The 16,557-nt window shown below is 35.0% G+C and overlaps 1 protein-coding gene across 1 annotated transcript in view; it reads right to left on the bottom strand.

Moving 5' to 3' along the window:
* Window positions 1-16,557, bottom strand: part of LOC150084836 (1-phosphatidylinositol 4,5-bisphosphate phosphodiesterase classes I and II-like) — a 932,481-nt gene that overhangs the window by 96,042 nt on the left and 819,882 nt on the right. Inside the window, exon 21 of the mRNA XM_090376366.1 lies at window positions 12,243-12,342. Within this exon, the coding sequence (XP_090232492.1) occupies window positions 12,243-12,342 (100 nt within the window). The remainder of the gene's footprint in view (window positions 1-12,242; window positions 12,343-16,557) is intronic.

Below are 16,557 nucleotides of genomic sequence, written 5' to 3'. Positions count from 1 at the left end.
TTATGTTTAAACAGTGACTGATTTATCCAAAGAAATGAAAACGTAGCCTGTAAAACCAAGTAAATTATAATAATAAAGAAATTATTTATGACTTACAAATGTTAAAGAATGTTTATTTTTCATCATCATAGACTAAATGCACACTCGGTTTGTTGCACAAGCAGTCTTCTTCAGAAATGCTTCAAGAGGCATTTGTTTCCAAGATAATCTCTTTTCTTTATAAATTTCAATAGCATGCATAAGCATTTTTTAACGGAACACACAAATTGCAACTAACATGATTTGTGTGGAGTAACAAGTTTACGAAGCTTAAAAAAAAAGGAATGAAGAGAAGATTCCGAAATTTTTTTATACGATTGAAGATTTCAGTAAAGGGGAAACACATTTCACCATAATAACGTAAAAAACCACACAATTCCGGATGTCAGTATTTTTGCAAATGCAATAACATCAAGCTTACAACCCATTTATAATTGATTACCTAATAAGCTGGAAAGTGCAAATTGTTTTTGTTGTTTTATGGTTGTGCCCTCCAGAAATGTGCTTTAGAAAAATATCACAAAGCTGTTCAAAATTAGTTCTTATAACAGAACATATAATAACCATGAAAGTGTAGTGCATTTTAATGATTTGAATTGATAACTAATATAATTTACACTATAAAAAAGACCTTTTAGAGAGTTATATAGCAAAAATTTCAACTTCTGAGGTCGTGGAACAAATTACCAAAAAACAATGTGGTATTGGGTTCACATTATGATATTTTCACTATACGATGGTGTCTCTGGAATGGATTAATATCATAAAGCGGGGTACACTGTATTGTATAGCTACGAGCGTGGTTTGAAATGGTTTATGGAAAAGTGGCCCCCCACATTTCACCCCCAGTAGATAATGAGTAGGCTACAGAAATGTAAATACTGTACAGTCAACTCTCGATAACTCGAATTTTTATTGAAGTCCCAGCCCCTTTAGTGGAGATTCCATGTTAAACTCTCTTGATTACTTGAACTGAACTTCCGATAACTCTAACTTTTCCGAACAAATTTTCAAAATGACATTCGTGTACAAATTGTCACGTAGCTTTTAAACTAATTTCTCCCCTTTTGTGTGTCTTCAGGGTTCTCTTTCCATTGTGAAAGGATTAACTGGAACTGTTAATCCTTTCACAATGGAAAGAATACATACTCGACCACGAGGGCGATAGTCACGTGGTTAGTGACGAACATGGGGGAGGGAACAGTGACTAATCTTATAGGAGTCTTTTCAGTAACAAGTGAATCTTGTTCTGATTTGTCTAAATTCAAACAATAAAAGTTCCTGCATCTGGCTCTCCTCACATTTCGTGGCGTAGTCGACAGCCCGCGTTTGCTGTTTTCGCCGCCTCCACAGAGACGTAAGATACAGAGTGGACTCTTGCTCAATTCAAAAACGTTCCACCTGCAAAGGGCGTGTTTGGACAGAGGGTTTGGAAGGCCCAGTTGTGAAAGGCGTAACTAAACATAACCATGCAGCTCAAGCTGCAAGGTCGGAAGCATTGCAATTGATTGGTCAAATACGGCAACATGCAACAACCACGAACGAACGGCCACAGCAAATTGTTGCATCAGTTATTGCAGAGGCTCATACCAATGTCACAGCATTACTTCCTAAAAAGGATTCACTTAAACGAACCATTAGTCATGTTCAATGCAACAATGGTGCTCCTGCTTTACCGAGCAATCTCCAGGACCTAGTAATTCCACAAAATTATCAAGAAATTATCATCGATGGCAATGTACAACAGTTTTTAATTATATTATAAATCAACAGGATTACCTTTCTTTTAGATATAGGAAGCTTCTTTTCCAACTCGCTAATAATTCTTGAGGATGGCGATATCAATGATTAATTGTGAGTTGCTCTATTCCTGTGAACATGATGCCCGAAAAGTTCTAGTCCGACTTAAGGAATGTAGAGAATAATCCCCCCCCATATCAAATTTTATTAGAACCCTAAATTTAACTCTAAGCCAGCTACAGGACCAAAAGAAATAATCGGTCCATATTTATTAAACAGTTTAGACCTTCAAAAATCTAATTTTATGCCAATCCACGTAATGGTTTCCTTGCTGCCAGAGGTATGGTGTTTGAAGACAGAAGTCCTAAGTGCTCATTGTTGAGACCGCACGGTCTGAACACTATGGTTCTGACAGTGGGGAAGATATCCCACCTGTTTTGCAAAATTGATATCGCCATCCTCAAGAATTATTAGTGAGTTGGACTAGGAGAGTTGGAAAAGAAGCTTCCTATATCTAAAATAAAGGTAATCCCAGTTGATTTATAATATAATAGCATATAGGAATTATCGAGCACTTAATAGCTCTCAATTATCAAATCTATTAAACAGTTTTTAATGTATGATTCTCAGGACGAACTGTTCCCGCGTCGCATGCTTATTTTTTCCACTAGTAACAATCTTCAGTTATTGGCGTGTAGCCAGGAGTGGTTTTCTGATGGAACAAGAAGTATGCTGCAATTTCTGCTAGAATCAAAAGAATAGTCCAAGATTTTCAAAATCGTAATGTGATTGATTACCTTAGAGGCATTGCATACAACTTCGAGTTTTAAACAATAATAATGTGCATTTATTCTATGATTGATTACCTTTGATTGATTCATTCTATTAAAACAAAATAAATTAGAATTAATACAAAATTAGATGTATTATTTACATTTCTATAGCCTATTCATTATCTACTGGGGGTGAAATGCGGGGGGGGGGGGGGGGGCGAAATGCGGGGGCAACTTTTCCAGATCCCGTTTGAAATGTGATATTTATGAATGTTTAACATTAATTTTTTTCGATTTTGTTGATACTTGAAAAAAAAAAAAAAAAATTCATAAACCTGGGAACTCGTAAAGCGAAAACTGCCTGTATATAAATCTTATTCTTACTACCTTTTTTTTTTTTTTTTTCTCTTAAATACTTCTATTATTCCAAAAACTATTATTGATTTACTATATCTGGCATTTCTCTATTTTTTATTGATTTGTGTAATATATTACATCTGGTATTTCACAACCTCTTCAAAATTACTTCGGACATCACTACCAACTGTATTACCAGGATCCCTACTAAAGGGTCGGGCAGTTACGCTCCCAGTAATTTCAAAGTAGCTTTATAAAATGCTTTTTCTTTGCTTTTGCTTTCTGCTTGCTAACTCTAAATTTTATACTTCAAAATCTATTAGAATAATTCGAGGGAAATTGAAGTGCTATTGCTATCCTTACTCTTCCTCCTTTGCCTTAATTTGGCAAAAGCTTTTCCTTTTTTACTACTAAATTATTTTCACTAGTAAACAATTCCACATATAATTTATAGTTGGCACTCACTTTCATTATTTTTTATTCAATGCTATCTGTCAGGCTAGCTGTTATTCTGACAGTTTGCTGTTAAATTTAACATAGATTGATGTTGCTGCTATAATTTGGACCTAGACTAACTGGCAAATAGCAAAGAGAAACAGATAGTCTTAGCCAATTATTGATACGATATACTGAGTGGTGCAAGACCTTGTCAATGTACCATTCAATATATCCTATAATGAGAAATGAGAATTCATATAACAAAAATTATTTTTATTTTTATATAAATTATCTGTTATGTACTGGGCATCATGTGGAGGATGTGCATTTTGTTGCCTCTAATGATAGCTTAATATTTATTTATTTTCTTATTTCATGTTATTGAATTCTAACTTTTTAAGCCATTATTCAAATATATATATATATATATTTTAAATAATAAATCAACAGTTTAAAATATTATTAATAATAGTTTATGGACCAGGGACACTGCTTTAATTATGCAGAAAGTACCCAATGACCATAATGGCTTCATAAGTTTGTAAGTAGGGAAAGGTAAAACCTCTGTTTCTGATATGAAATATATGCAGCATGTGATACACGTGAAAAGTCAGTAATGTATATTAGGATGAAAATTTAAACTTAAATCATAAGGCATGCGTATATTTCATGGTTGACCCAATTTTATAGGTCATTTCGTGGGTCAGCCATGGAATGTACGCATGCCTTATGATTTAAGTTTAAATTTTTACCCTAATGTACATTATTGATTTTTCACATGCACCATGTGCTGTGTATATTCCATGTCAGAAACAGAGGCTTTACTTACTTATTGCTGTTCCCTCCTTTGATTTTGGCAGCTGGCCCCAGAAGAAGGCACTGAAGTCTTAGGATGAACAGCATTATGTAATTCTTATTATTTCTTTTTTATCTTCTTTGTTCCCTGTGGTTGCAATTTCTGTTCCATTAGCCCTTTGTTCTTCATAATGACGATTGCAGTAACGTTAGTGCTTTGCCTTTCCCTACTTACAAATTTATATATATATGTATCTTATATTCTTATCTAATATAATGTACTACTATTTACTTCCATTTTCAAATTTTTTTTCAAAATTTAGTTCAAATTTGGTGCACTTCAGAGCATGCAAAATTTTAAATTATGTATGTTGTTTCCCAGAGTAGCACTGATCTTGAGAAAATATTAGATTTTGTGTTCTCATGTTTACTATATGAATACAATACTTTTGTCAAAAACAACTAGGAAAGTCTGTAGATGTTTACTGTGCTAGTGGGAGAGTAAAACAAGTAGCCCATAACTATAAACAAACATGTAATTTGAAACTTTGTGGCAGAGTCACCTGACAGGTTCTAGCACTAAATTACTCTGTGCAAACCATAAAAAATTATTTCGGGGATGATTTCAGTAAAAGTTTTGGCGCCTCCGTAGCCAGGTGGGAAGGAGCAGCAGTGCGTAGCACACGCTTCTTGATTAGACCGGGGTTCGAGCCCGTCACCACCAAATACGGAGGATGCGGAAAGGTCAGGGAATGACCACCGCATATCCCGGAGCAATATGGTCTTAGTTGCTAATTTTTTTTTTTTTTTTATGAAAACCCCAAACACGAAAGGTATCAAAACCTATAGTACTAGTACTTAGTACCGTGCATGGGTTGAAGGAGAAGTATGGGGGGAGGGGGATGCCGAAAACTTTGCTCTAGAGAACTAAACATGGGTTTCACCACTTCAAGCCTCCAATAAGCAAAGTGGTGGTATTTCACCGGTTGATGAAAGTCATCTACCACCTATGTAATGCTCCTAAAAACCAAAAAAAAAAAAAAAAAGTAAAAGTTTTTCTATATTTAGGAAGATAAAAAACAATTTCAGTCTTTTAAATCACTAATAAATGCAGGATCGCTATATTTGAGGGTCATCTGTCAAGTAACTCATCGCCACTGGTGGGTTAAACAATATTTAACTTAATGCTTCTGAAAACTTCATTGGTAGCTTCATAGCTATGTATTTATTTTTGGTGACCAACACTTTCAACTGCTGTAAGTAAACATGCTATAGTCTTATGACAGAAAGTTTTTCTATCTTAAGGCCAAAGCAGATTTTCTACTGCAAGTAACAAATACACCTTAACTGTATATAAAAACACTTAGAGTAAAATGGCACGAAATGCTGTGCTTTGATCATTACATTATCTATCAGCCTATGTTACATTAAAAAAATATCTCTGTATTTCTCTCTCATTGGTTTTTAATTGTTGCTGAAAAAAAAAAAAAAAAAAAAAGTTCCTTTCCTAAATTAAGTTGCCTGGATAGCTCAGTCAGTAAGAACTAGGGCTTGCAATCCAGTTTTATAAAACCGGATTCGAATATTTTCTTAGTTAGCCCTCGAATATAGTCTTTTGTTATGCACATTTTCTTTTGTTTGTTCGTTTGTCTGGATCGTTCAACTGCTTTATGTTTTAAACATGTTTTTTATTTTATTTTAAGGTACGAATCTCATGGGCCCAAATCTAGGAGGGATACCTTTTATCTTCCCACCTGTATCATGGCATGATGCAGGTGTACTCATTTACGACGGAGTTGGAGCCGCCAGGCAAGTTATGGAAAGTTATTCTTTATTCCTATTAAATTTGCGATCAAATGTTCTCCAAAAAGCAGCTTCACCAAATTTTGCTTTTATGTAATTTTGAAAATACAATAGATTTAATTGGGGGAAAAAAATTGCAAGTAAATAAATAAAAAATTTCTTTCGTGAAAATTTTGAAACTTGCCTCGTTTAGACTCTTCATTCAGTGCTTGCGGGAGTGACGCATAGTATTGTGCCTTTGTTATCTTCAATATTTTTATTTAAAATTGTCAGTGATATAAATTCCTACTAATTAATATTTATTACTCTTAATATGTCTAAGATGAAATCAAATGTATGGAATTATTTTGCTCGAAAAAGCAAAGATGAAGCACAATGTTCTAAATGTCAGAAGATAATGACGTCGTCTGGAGGATCTACATCATCTTTGATGTTGCATTTAAAGAAAATGCATCAGATTAACATTAAACAAGATAATAGTGAACCTCCCGTAAAAATGATAAGAACATTAGAAAACTTTATTGTTAAAAAATCTATGGAAGAAGAGATTTCAAAATTAGCTGCTTTAGATGGATTTTCTTTTAATTCAATTGCCAAGAGTGAGTTTATACAATCAAGCCTTCACCTTCAGAGAAATAAATACGATAAATTACCACCAGCCTCAGTGAATGGAATTAAAAATATGGTTCTGAATTATTAAAAAACTAAGAAAGAAGAACTCATTCAACATTTCAAAAATTCATTGGTTTTGGGTGCACGGTATTCATTGACTCTAGACGAATATACGTCTATACAAAATAAAAGGTATATGAATATAAATGTGCATTCAAAAGACAATCATTGGTCGTTAGGTCTTATTGAGATTAATGGTTCACTTGACAGCAGAAGAACTGAGCAAATTGTGAAGGAACACTTAAAGGAATTTGGTTTGAACTTGGATGAGGATATTGTTGCCTGCACCACCGATGGAGCAGCAATGATGATGATTAAGTTTGGCAAGCAAATTACACCTAATCATCAACAATGTATAATCCATTGTATACATCTGTCAGTTATAGATATACTTTATGAAAAAGCAATCAATTATGGTGCCACAGTCTCTGAGTCTCCCAAAGACAATAAAGAAAATGAAAATAATGAAGAAAGTAGTGACGATGAAGAAGTTGAAGAAAGATAGAAAGGCATACTTTATCAAACCGACTTTACTGATGAGCTCATTTATTTCTTCAATCCAATGGCCAATATTGCACAAACTATTAACAAAGTCAGAAAAATTTGCAAGCTTTTTCGAAAATTGCTTACCAAAAATGACATATTACAAAATTTTGTTAAAGCAAAATTTAATGGGAAAGAATATAAACTTATATTAGATTGCAAGACTAGATGGGATAGCACATTCTATATGATTGAGAGATTTTTGAAATTGAAAAATTGCATTCCAAATGCTCTATGTGCAGTACTGTCAACTGAAGCTGTGTCTGACGATGACTGGAAAACACTTGAATTGCTATGTGAAACTTTGCGACCAGTTGAAATGATTCTGAAGGCTATAACCTCAGAAGATACAAACTTACTTAAAGCAGTCTTAAATAGAATTTTTGCTTGCTAAGCTTGATACAGCAAAAAACCCATTTGCTTTAAAGTTTCACCAAAGCCTTTTGCAGCGTTACAAAGCAAGACGAAATTGCCAAACTGTGGCTTTGCTGAGCTATCTACACAACCCCAAAAAGTTTAGGAAAGAAGATTCAGGTTCAAGAACTTTTGATTTTCCAAGTTAGCAAGTTTTGAAAAAGCATACTGAAAAGATTTATCAGAGATTATTTGCAAAACATTCCGAAGGAAGGAGTCTTAGCGTTGAATGAAGAAACTGAAAATAAACGAACTGTTCTTTTAGAAGAAAACAAAGACTTGTCTAGTTCCAATGTTGGATATACACTCATGCGAGAGTATGATAGTGTAATAAAGAGATTAACTGAAGAGCCTTCAAAATATCCAAGTGAATTGGAAATCAGCAAAGAATTTAAACTTTTGGAGGCAACTAGCAGTAGAAGTGAAAAGCTGGAGAAAGTTTATAGAGCACTGCTGACCATTAAACCAACAAGTGTCCAATCTGAGAGAGTGTTTTCGATCACTGGTCTCTCTAACACAAAAATAAGGTCAAGTCTATCAGGAAAAATGCTTAATATACTGTGTTTTTTAAAGGATCATTTTCAGAAAAAAGCTGAGCAATAAATATTATTATTATATTATTATTATTAGCTTTATGGTGCAAGGAAGCCTGAGGCTTATGCTACACCAGGCAAAAAAAAAATTCTGAATTACCCTGAGAGAGAGAGAGAGAGAGAGAGAGAGAGAGAGAGAGAGAGAGAGAGAGAGAGAGAGAGAGAGAGAGAGAGAGAGAGATGTAGAAGGAAATCACCAAGAAAGAGAAGAATGATGATATCCAGCTCAGGACCCTGGGTGTGCCAAACCCATGCTCACCAGATGTGAGCCCTTGGGGTTAAAGTAATTTCCCCAAGCTGTTTTTTTTTCACATTATTTTTATTTATTTATTATTATTATTATTATTATAGGACTTATTATTTTTTTGTTTACTATATGAGAAGATAGTTTTTATTCAAAGGATTTGAATACAATTTGTAATTTTGTATAATCTCAAGCCGGTTATTTTTTTTATTTTTTTTACTATAAGAGGTGATAGATTTTGTTTAACATATTTGATTATGATTTGTACAATCAACCCAAGATAAAATAAATACCTATGTTATAAGCTTTTAATTATTTTCCCTGAGTCTGAGAAAATCGGTTTTAAAACCGGTTTTAAGAGTAAACTTAGGTTAAACTCGGTTTTGAAATTTCTCGGTTTTATGCAAGCCCTAGTAAGAACATTAGGCTTTCAACCTAAGGGTCTAAGGTTCGAGTCCCTATTCAGGTGACACTTTTTCTTTTTAAAATCAAATTGAAGAAGGATAGTTGGGATAGATGTGTGGAAGTTTGCTTTCAGACAGCAGGTGGTTGATTGTTGTAACAAATTTTCATCTGTTGTTGTGGAGGTGGGTAGTTTAAACAAATTCATGGAAGAACTAGACAAATTCTTGGAGGAGATGGATGAGGTCGAGTGGTAGGTTTTTTTATGGCCGATGCTACATTTCTTGCATCATTTTCCACTACTAATACTAATACTAAATTATTAACAGTAGAGGATGGTATTTTGGATCATATTTTCGAACTTTTGACTGTATTGGCAACACAAATTAGAGTTGCCATTCTGTCATTTGTCTGTTTTGAAAATTAATTGTTATTGATATAAAGGCTGTTATAATGCTGTTTCTTACTGCTTTCTGCTTCTTTTTCTTTACTTCATTTCAAGAAGGATGTAGAGCTGCTGGAATGAGTACAGAGAAGGGCTACAAGATTAGTGAATGGAACAAAGGGTTGCTCTTACGAAGAAAGGCTTAAGTTTTGCAAATTACAGTGTCTGGAGACTAGGCACCGGCGAGGTGATCTGATAGAGGTGTATAAAGCCTTGAATGGTTTGAACATGCTCAATGCCGATGGGATTCTTCCTCTTGCTCAGAATAATCACCTGAGAGGGCATAAATTCAGATTGAGGAAAGACAGATGTAGGATAGATGCGCGGAAATTTGCCTTTAGCCAGCGGGTGGTTCGTTGGTGGAACAAACTTCCATCCCTTGTCGTGGAAGTTGATAGCCTAAATAAGTTTAAGGCTCAGCTGGATAGGTATTTCAAACGAACAGAGGGGTGAAGTGGAAGTGGTTTTTTTTTGGCTGATGCTGCATAAGCTAGCTTTCTTGCATCATATGCCTCTACTAATGCTAATGCTAAAGTGACGGAGAATCTCATCTCTGGGCCGTATTTGCACTGCTCTGGAAATGAAACCTGCAGAACAAAATTTGCTTGATGGCCCAAGGTGAACTTTTCCTGGGCGTTTATTACAGCTATATTCTTTACTCTTGCCTTTCTGATGCACTGTGTAGTTTTTTAATATTTTAGTAAGCAAAACAAGTATGTGTACTGTGTTAAAGGTAGCTGAACACAGATACACTTTTATCTATGTTCAAAAGTACAAATGGCTGATGATACAGCACAGGCATGTGTACCATTCAGAAAACCACAGAATTCTGAAAATTGACTTGTCCCCTATCCAAAGTTTCTGGATAAATTGACACTTGATTATATACCAAAATGATTATTATACAGAAATCATGTTTTTTCTATGAAGTGGCTATTTTTTTTTTGCACTGATTTCAAGGCAAATGAAGGTGTTCCAATAGTCATGCAGAAAACTTCCCTGCAGCTAAAAAAGTGGCGGGTAAGTTTCAAGTTGATTAATCAAAGGGGAAGGGGAGATCTAAAAGCTTTTACATTTATTCCCAACAAAAAAGTATAAAAAATCATCTTGTAAAAATATCCCATGCTTTATTTTGTTTCTGTTTATTTATTCATTTATTTTAAAAATGGAATATTACCATAGTAATCATGTAGGTGATTGCTTTTTTATTCATTTATCCCTTAGGCAGTTGATCGAAATGATCAACTGCCTAAGGGATAATTGAATAAAATAATGTAATTAATAAAAAAACATGAGTTAAATTATCAAAATCAGAAGGCTGTGCTACTGATGCTTTTTTTCTTTATCCGTGCTTAAAATTTGACATTTTGTGTTTGTTGGATTTATTATCCAAAAACTGGAAAAATCCAAAAATCAATGATCTCTGGGTCCTGTGGTTGCCAGATTTCAGAGATGCTACACCCATAATAATTAAATTCATCTTTTTTAACTGAATTTATTTTTTCGTTTACTACTAACCCACTAATAGCCTTAGAGAATTTATTCAGTAATTAGGAAGTTAACCATAACTTTATCATCACAGTTTACAAATTATACTTGTAAGTTATTTAAAATATATACAAAATGTAAAAATTGTGTAGAGAGAGAGAGAGAGAGAGAGAGAGAGAAGAGATAAATGATTTTCAGCAGGAAAATACAGTTGTTACATCAGATGTTATTGTGTATTTGAAAAGACATCATTATAACAGCCACATTATATAGGAATAATGCAATAATAATTGTGTAGTCAGATATGAAGTTCTCTGAGCAGTGCAGACGGGCTGCCAGAGCAGGTCAAGGAGGTGATTATCCCTTTGTATAAGGCAATGGTCAGGCCACACCTTGAATATTGTGTACAGGTCTGGAGGCCTCATTTTAGGAAAGATGTAGAGTTTCTAGAATGAGTACAGAGAAGGGCAACAAGATTAGTGAGAGGAACAAAGGGGTGTGCTTACGAAGAAAGGCTTAAAAAAAGGCTTACGAAGAAAGATTCTGCAAATTGCAGCATCTGGAGACTAGGCACCTGCAAGGTGATCTGATTGAGGTGTATAAGGCCTTGAATGGTTTAAGCAGGCTCAATGCTGGGATACTTCTGCTTGCTCAGACTAAGAACCTGAGGGGGCATAGATTCAAACTGAGGAAAGACAGTTGTAGAACAGATGTGCAGAAGTTTGCCTTTAGCCAGTGGGTAGTTGATTGCTGGAAAAGACTTCCATCTGTTGTTGAAGTTGATAGCTTAAATAAATTTAAGGCTGAACTAGACAAACATCTGGAGTGAATGAATGGGCGAAATGGGAAGGTTTTTATTTTGGCTGATGCTGTATAAGCTTGTTTTCTTGCATCATATGCCTCAACTAATGCTAATGCTAATATAGGAACATTTCTCACAGGAGAGATGTTTTTTTATAAGTCTTCTACTAATAGTTTTGAAACTTCTCACTTCCCTAATTCTGTATTAGTAATGTGAAAGCTGCCAAGGGCTTTATGAAGGAACCAATGTCTGAAGGAATACATAGAAAAGTAGAGATATTATGGACAAAAAAAGAAGCCTGCAATATGAAGTTTTGAAGGAAGGATAGAGGAATCTTTTTTTTTCTTCTTTTCTTTTTGATAGAGACACTGTCATTTGGGATTATCAAAGTGATACATAAAACAGGGAAGATGGAAATTAAGAAGCTTCAAACCAACAGACTGATAGAAGGTCTATCACCAGCAAACAGTGAATAACAGTTTATAACTTTTAAAAATTTTGAAACATTCCCAAAGCCATCAGAATGGCAACATGTAGAAAATAAAGTGAACTTATAACAATGAACAGATCCCTTAAATGTGATTATTTAGTAAAAAGAGAAGCCTATTTACTAAGTCTGAAAATCAGCTAGAGATTATCAATGCTAGAGTGTAATATTTATAAATATGGAAATCTGATAAACAAGTTAACATACCTGGCCTTAGACCAACCACTGGTAATATTCTGTGACCAATGAATTTGTTATTCTCCTCATATACAGAAATCCTCAAACATGCAAGATCTGGAAGCACCACCTGCAAAAAGGTCACAAATAAAAATGTACATTATATTACATCATATTACATTATGTTATATTATATTATATGCAGCAAGTCCACATAATCTGATGGACTTCTTTCCAATGATTTGCATATCAAATGCCTCATATAAGCACTGGATATGCATAATACCACAATTACTGGAATTCAAATAAATTATTTGACAATTTTTATTACACCAAGCCAATGAACTGGTGTACAGTATAGTGAAATCCTAATTTATGTGGCTGGCTTTTAATATACAGTATTGTATTATATATATATATATATATTTTTTTTTTTTTTTTGTAGTGGCCATATAATAATGGCCATATAAATAATGTCAATATTAGCCATATGCCTAATAATGACTAAAATCAATAAAACTAATATTAATGATTTTAATACAGTGCATTAGTATTCTCTCCATGAATTGAAATTATTACTGATTTAGAGTGTGGGGAACAAGCAGATGTCTGATGTTTCTAATGTTCATGTGACTGTATTATGACTTCATGTGACATTGCTGTGTTTTGATGTTTATCATTGCAGCTTATAGAATGGATAATGTTATTCTCATGGAAAGAACTTTATAAAATTTACCTCCAGGGGCTCACATCTGGTGAGTATGGGCTTGGCACTCCCAGGGTCCTGAGCTGGATATCATCATTCTTCTCTTTCTTGGTGATTCCTTTCTACTTCTCTCTCTGTCTCTCAGGGTAATAGGGAATTTTTTTTTTTTTTTGGCCGGTGCAGCATAAGCCTCAGGCTTCCTTGTACCATATGGCTAATAATAATAATAATAATAATAATAAAAAGTCGTAGCCATATTCTCTGCCACCCACAACTAGCACAGATCACCAATCATTTCCAGTTCTGATGATTACAGTATCTAGGTTACAATTGCAGTGGTGTGGCACATGCTGTGCTCACATTTTTTGGAGTTTTGTGTTTCTCGCTGTATTATAACTTTATGGAATGTTGCCTTCAGCCAGTGGGTGGTTGATTGTTTTAGTGCAAGCAGTGCAAAACTGTCACTGCAGTATATTATTGTGAAGGTTTCGGCACCAAAACTGTAAGAAGCATCCCAAAACAATGAAATGTCTGTAACTGACTTCATTATTGGAAAAATGCAGTCCAGTAAGTAGTATTTCTGGGCACTCTTTAAATCCACTTTTTCACTTGAAAAGTATTCAGTTTAGCTCAATTTCACAGTTCATAGGACCTCTTTCCATCATTTCACAGCTCAAGAATAATGGCCTTAGCACCATTTCAAGTGATGTCCAGCATTCAGAGGATGCTTGCTGTTTTGTCACCTTAGCAGCTAAAAATCATATAACCTTGTCTCTTTGCATGGAACAAATGCACTGCCATTTTGAAACTGTGATGTAATAAGCATTCAAGTGTAGCCGATCCTGTCCCCTTCTGTTGGTCAACTTTTATCAACACAATAGAGAAAGTAAACTAATTTAGATCTTAATGTGTGCTTATAATAAGCCAATTCAAATTAATTAAATTGTATTAATTTGATTTACCTTAGTATTTTGTGATTAAATAAGCTGTACATTTATATGAACAATATGGAGTTGTCAAGGTAAGGTGGTGTACTGGTGTACTGCTAGGCAGAAAATCCACAAAACCCACAAAACTGTTACAGTGCAACGTGGAAATAACATAGCTTACAATATTATAGTTTCAAATATAACACATATTGATTCATGTCTCTTCCATCTCTCTCAAAAAAAAAAAAAAAGTAATGTTTAGTACAACTGAACTTAAACAAGATTTGAACCTGGTGAATACCACATAAAATATACAATTTGCTTTATGCATAATTTGGTTACAGCAGAATATGATAAAACATCAAAGAGTAGTTGGTCCTTTCTAATCTGGTTGTTATAATTCATTGATAACTGTAAAATGATGATTCTTTCTTTATTATTAAATAATGCACACTTTTTGATTGGTTGTATTACTTGTTTATTTAAAATTGCAGGCATATATTTATTATAATTAGAGCTAGTTTAAGAACTGAGGATTTTAACTTTCCAGATGTTGACTGGAATTTGTGGGTTGATCACTCACATACTAGCAAGGCTTTTTTGGATTTCTTGGATGACTGTTTTCTATAGCAGCATGTTGGAGAGGCAACAAGAGGAAGCAATACACTTGATCTGCTTATCAGCAGTGATTCTTCTTAGATTAAGAATCTGCAGGCAAAAGACCCACTGGGTGGCATAATCACAGTACACTAATGTGGAATTTCATTAAAAACATAACTACTCTCAAGGGTAAAGGCTTTTGGTTTTGTAAGGATGACTATGGTATTGGTAGTGGTAGTAGTAGTGGCATGTGATGCAAGAAAGCAAGTGTATGAGCTTATGCAGCATCAGCCAAAAAAAAAAAAAAAAAAAAAATCACACCATTCCCTCCAAATGCTTGTCCAGTTCCTAATTAAATTTATTTAACCTATCAACTTCCACAACGACAGATGGAAGTTTGTTCCAGAAATTAACCACCCGCTGGCTAAAGGCAAATTTCTGCACATCAATTCTACATCTGTCTTTTCTTAATTTGAATTTATGCCCCCTTAGGTTTGTAATCTGAACAAGTGGAAGGATCCCATCAGAATTCAGCGTGCTCAACCCATTCAAGGCCTTATACAACTCAATCAGATCACCGTGCAGGTGCCTAGTCTCCAGCCACTGCAATTTACAGAACTTAAGCCTCTCTTCCCTTCATTCCCCTCATCAATCTTGTTGCCCTTCTCTGTACATGCTCAAGCAAATCTACATCCTTCCTAAAATGAAGCCTCCAGACCTGTACGCAGTACTCAAGGCGCGGCCTGACCATTGCCTTATACAGAGGGACAATCACCTCCTTCTTTCTATTGGTGTTTAAGGGCACAAGGGCAGCTAAGGCCAAAATGTGTTAGGTCGTATATTATTATCCTAAAGTAATTTCTTCTATTTTGGCATCGGAGGAATTCATAAATATGTATTTGCTTCTGAAAGTATAGAGTGTAGCTAGGTTAGCATTATTTCCAATCATGTGTGTAAGCGATAACGGTTCTTGCAGTTGTGATTGAGAGTGGAAAGTACTTCTTTTGAAATGGGAATAGTGAGGACAATCTGAAAGTATATGCTTGACTGTAAGTGGTAGTGTACAATGCGTGCATTGAGGTAGGTCATCCCCCCCCACATGAGTAGAAACATATGCATTAGGTGCGTATGTCCTATCCTTAGTCTTGCTAGTACAACTTTTTCCTGTCTATTTTGTCTGAAGCTGGAAATCCATAATGCTGGTTCTTCTTTGATTTGGAGCAATTTGTTATTACTTTGTGACTTCCACTGAAATGTACAGAATTTATTTCTATGCTTCAAATAGTCTCTATATGGTACTTGGTAATTTGCTGGTGTTGTACTGTTTTGTTTTTTGGCTGCCTGATCTGCTCTCTCATTGCCTAAGATACCAGAATGCCCTGGAATCCAGCAGAATTTCACTGAACGATTCCTACTTCATAGATGGTTTAAACAGCAAATGATTTGTAGTAGTAGTGGCATGTGATGCAAGAAAGCAAGTGTATGAGCTTATGCAGCATCAGCCAAACAAAAAAAAAAAAAAAAAAAAATCACACCATTCCCTCCAAATGCCTGTCCAGTTCTCCTTAAATTTATTTAACCAATCAACTTCCACAACGACAGATGGAAGTTTGTTCCAGTAATTAATCACCCGCTGGCTAAAGGCAAATTTCCGCACATCTATTCTACATCTGTCTTTTCTTAATTTGAATTTATGGCACCTTAGGTTCGTAATCTGAACAAGTGGAAGGATCCCATCAGAATTCAGCATGCTCAACCCACTCAAGGCCTTATATACCTCAATCAGATCACGGCGCAGGTACCTAGTTTCCAGCCACTGCAATTTGCAGAACTTAAGCCGCTCTTGGTAAGAGGATCCCTTCATTCCCCTCACCAATCTTGTTGCCCTTCTCTGTACACGTTCAGGCAAATCTACATCCTTCCAGACCTGTACGCAGTACTCAAGGTGTGGCCTGACCATTGCTTATACAGAGGGACAATCACCTCCTTCTCCCTGCTAGCAAAATTCCTATATATCATTAGCAAAACCCCATGACCTGCCCTGGCAGCCTGTCTGCATTGCTCAGAAAACTTCATATCTGACTGCACAATTACTCCCAGGTCTTTTTCA

The sequence above is a fragment of the Mastigoproctus giganteus genome, chromosome 6 (assembly GCF_048544385.1).
Source record: "Mastigoproctus giganteus isolate SK-2022 chromosome 6, ASM4854438v1, whole genome shotgun sequence".
In the NCBI taxonomy this organism is placed as follows: Eukaryota; Metazoa; Arthropoda; class Arachnida; order Uropygi; family Thelyphonidae; genus Mastigoproctus; species Mastigoproctus giganteus.
This window is presented reverse-complemented; position numbering and strand designations above follow the sequence as displayed.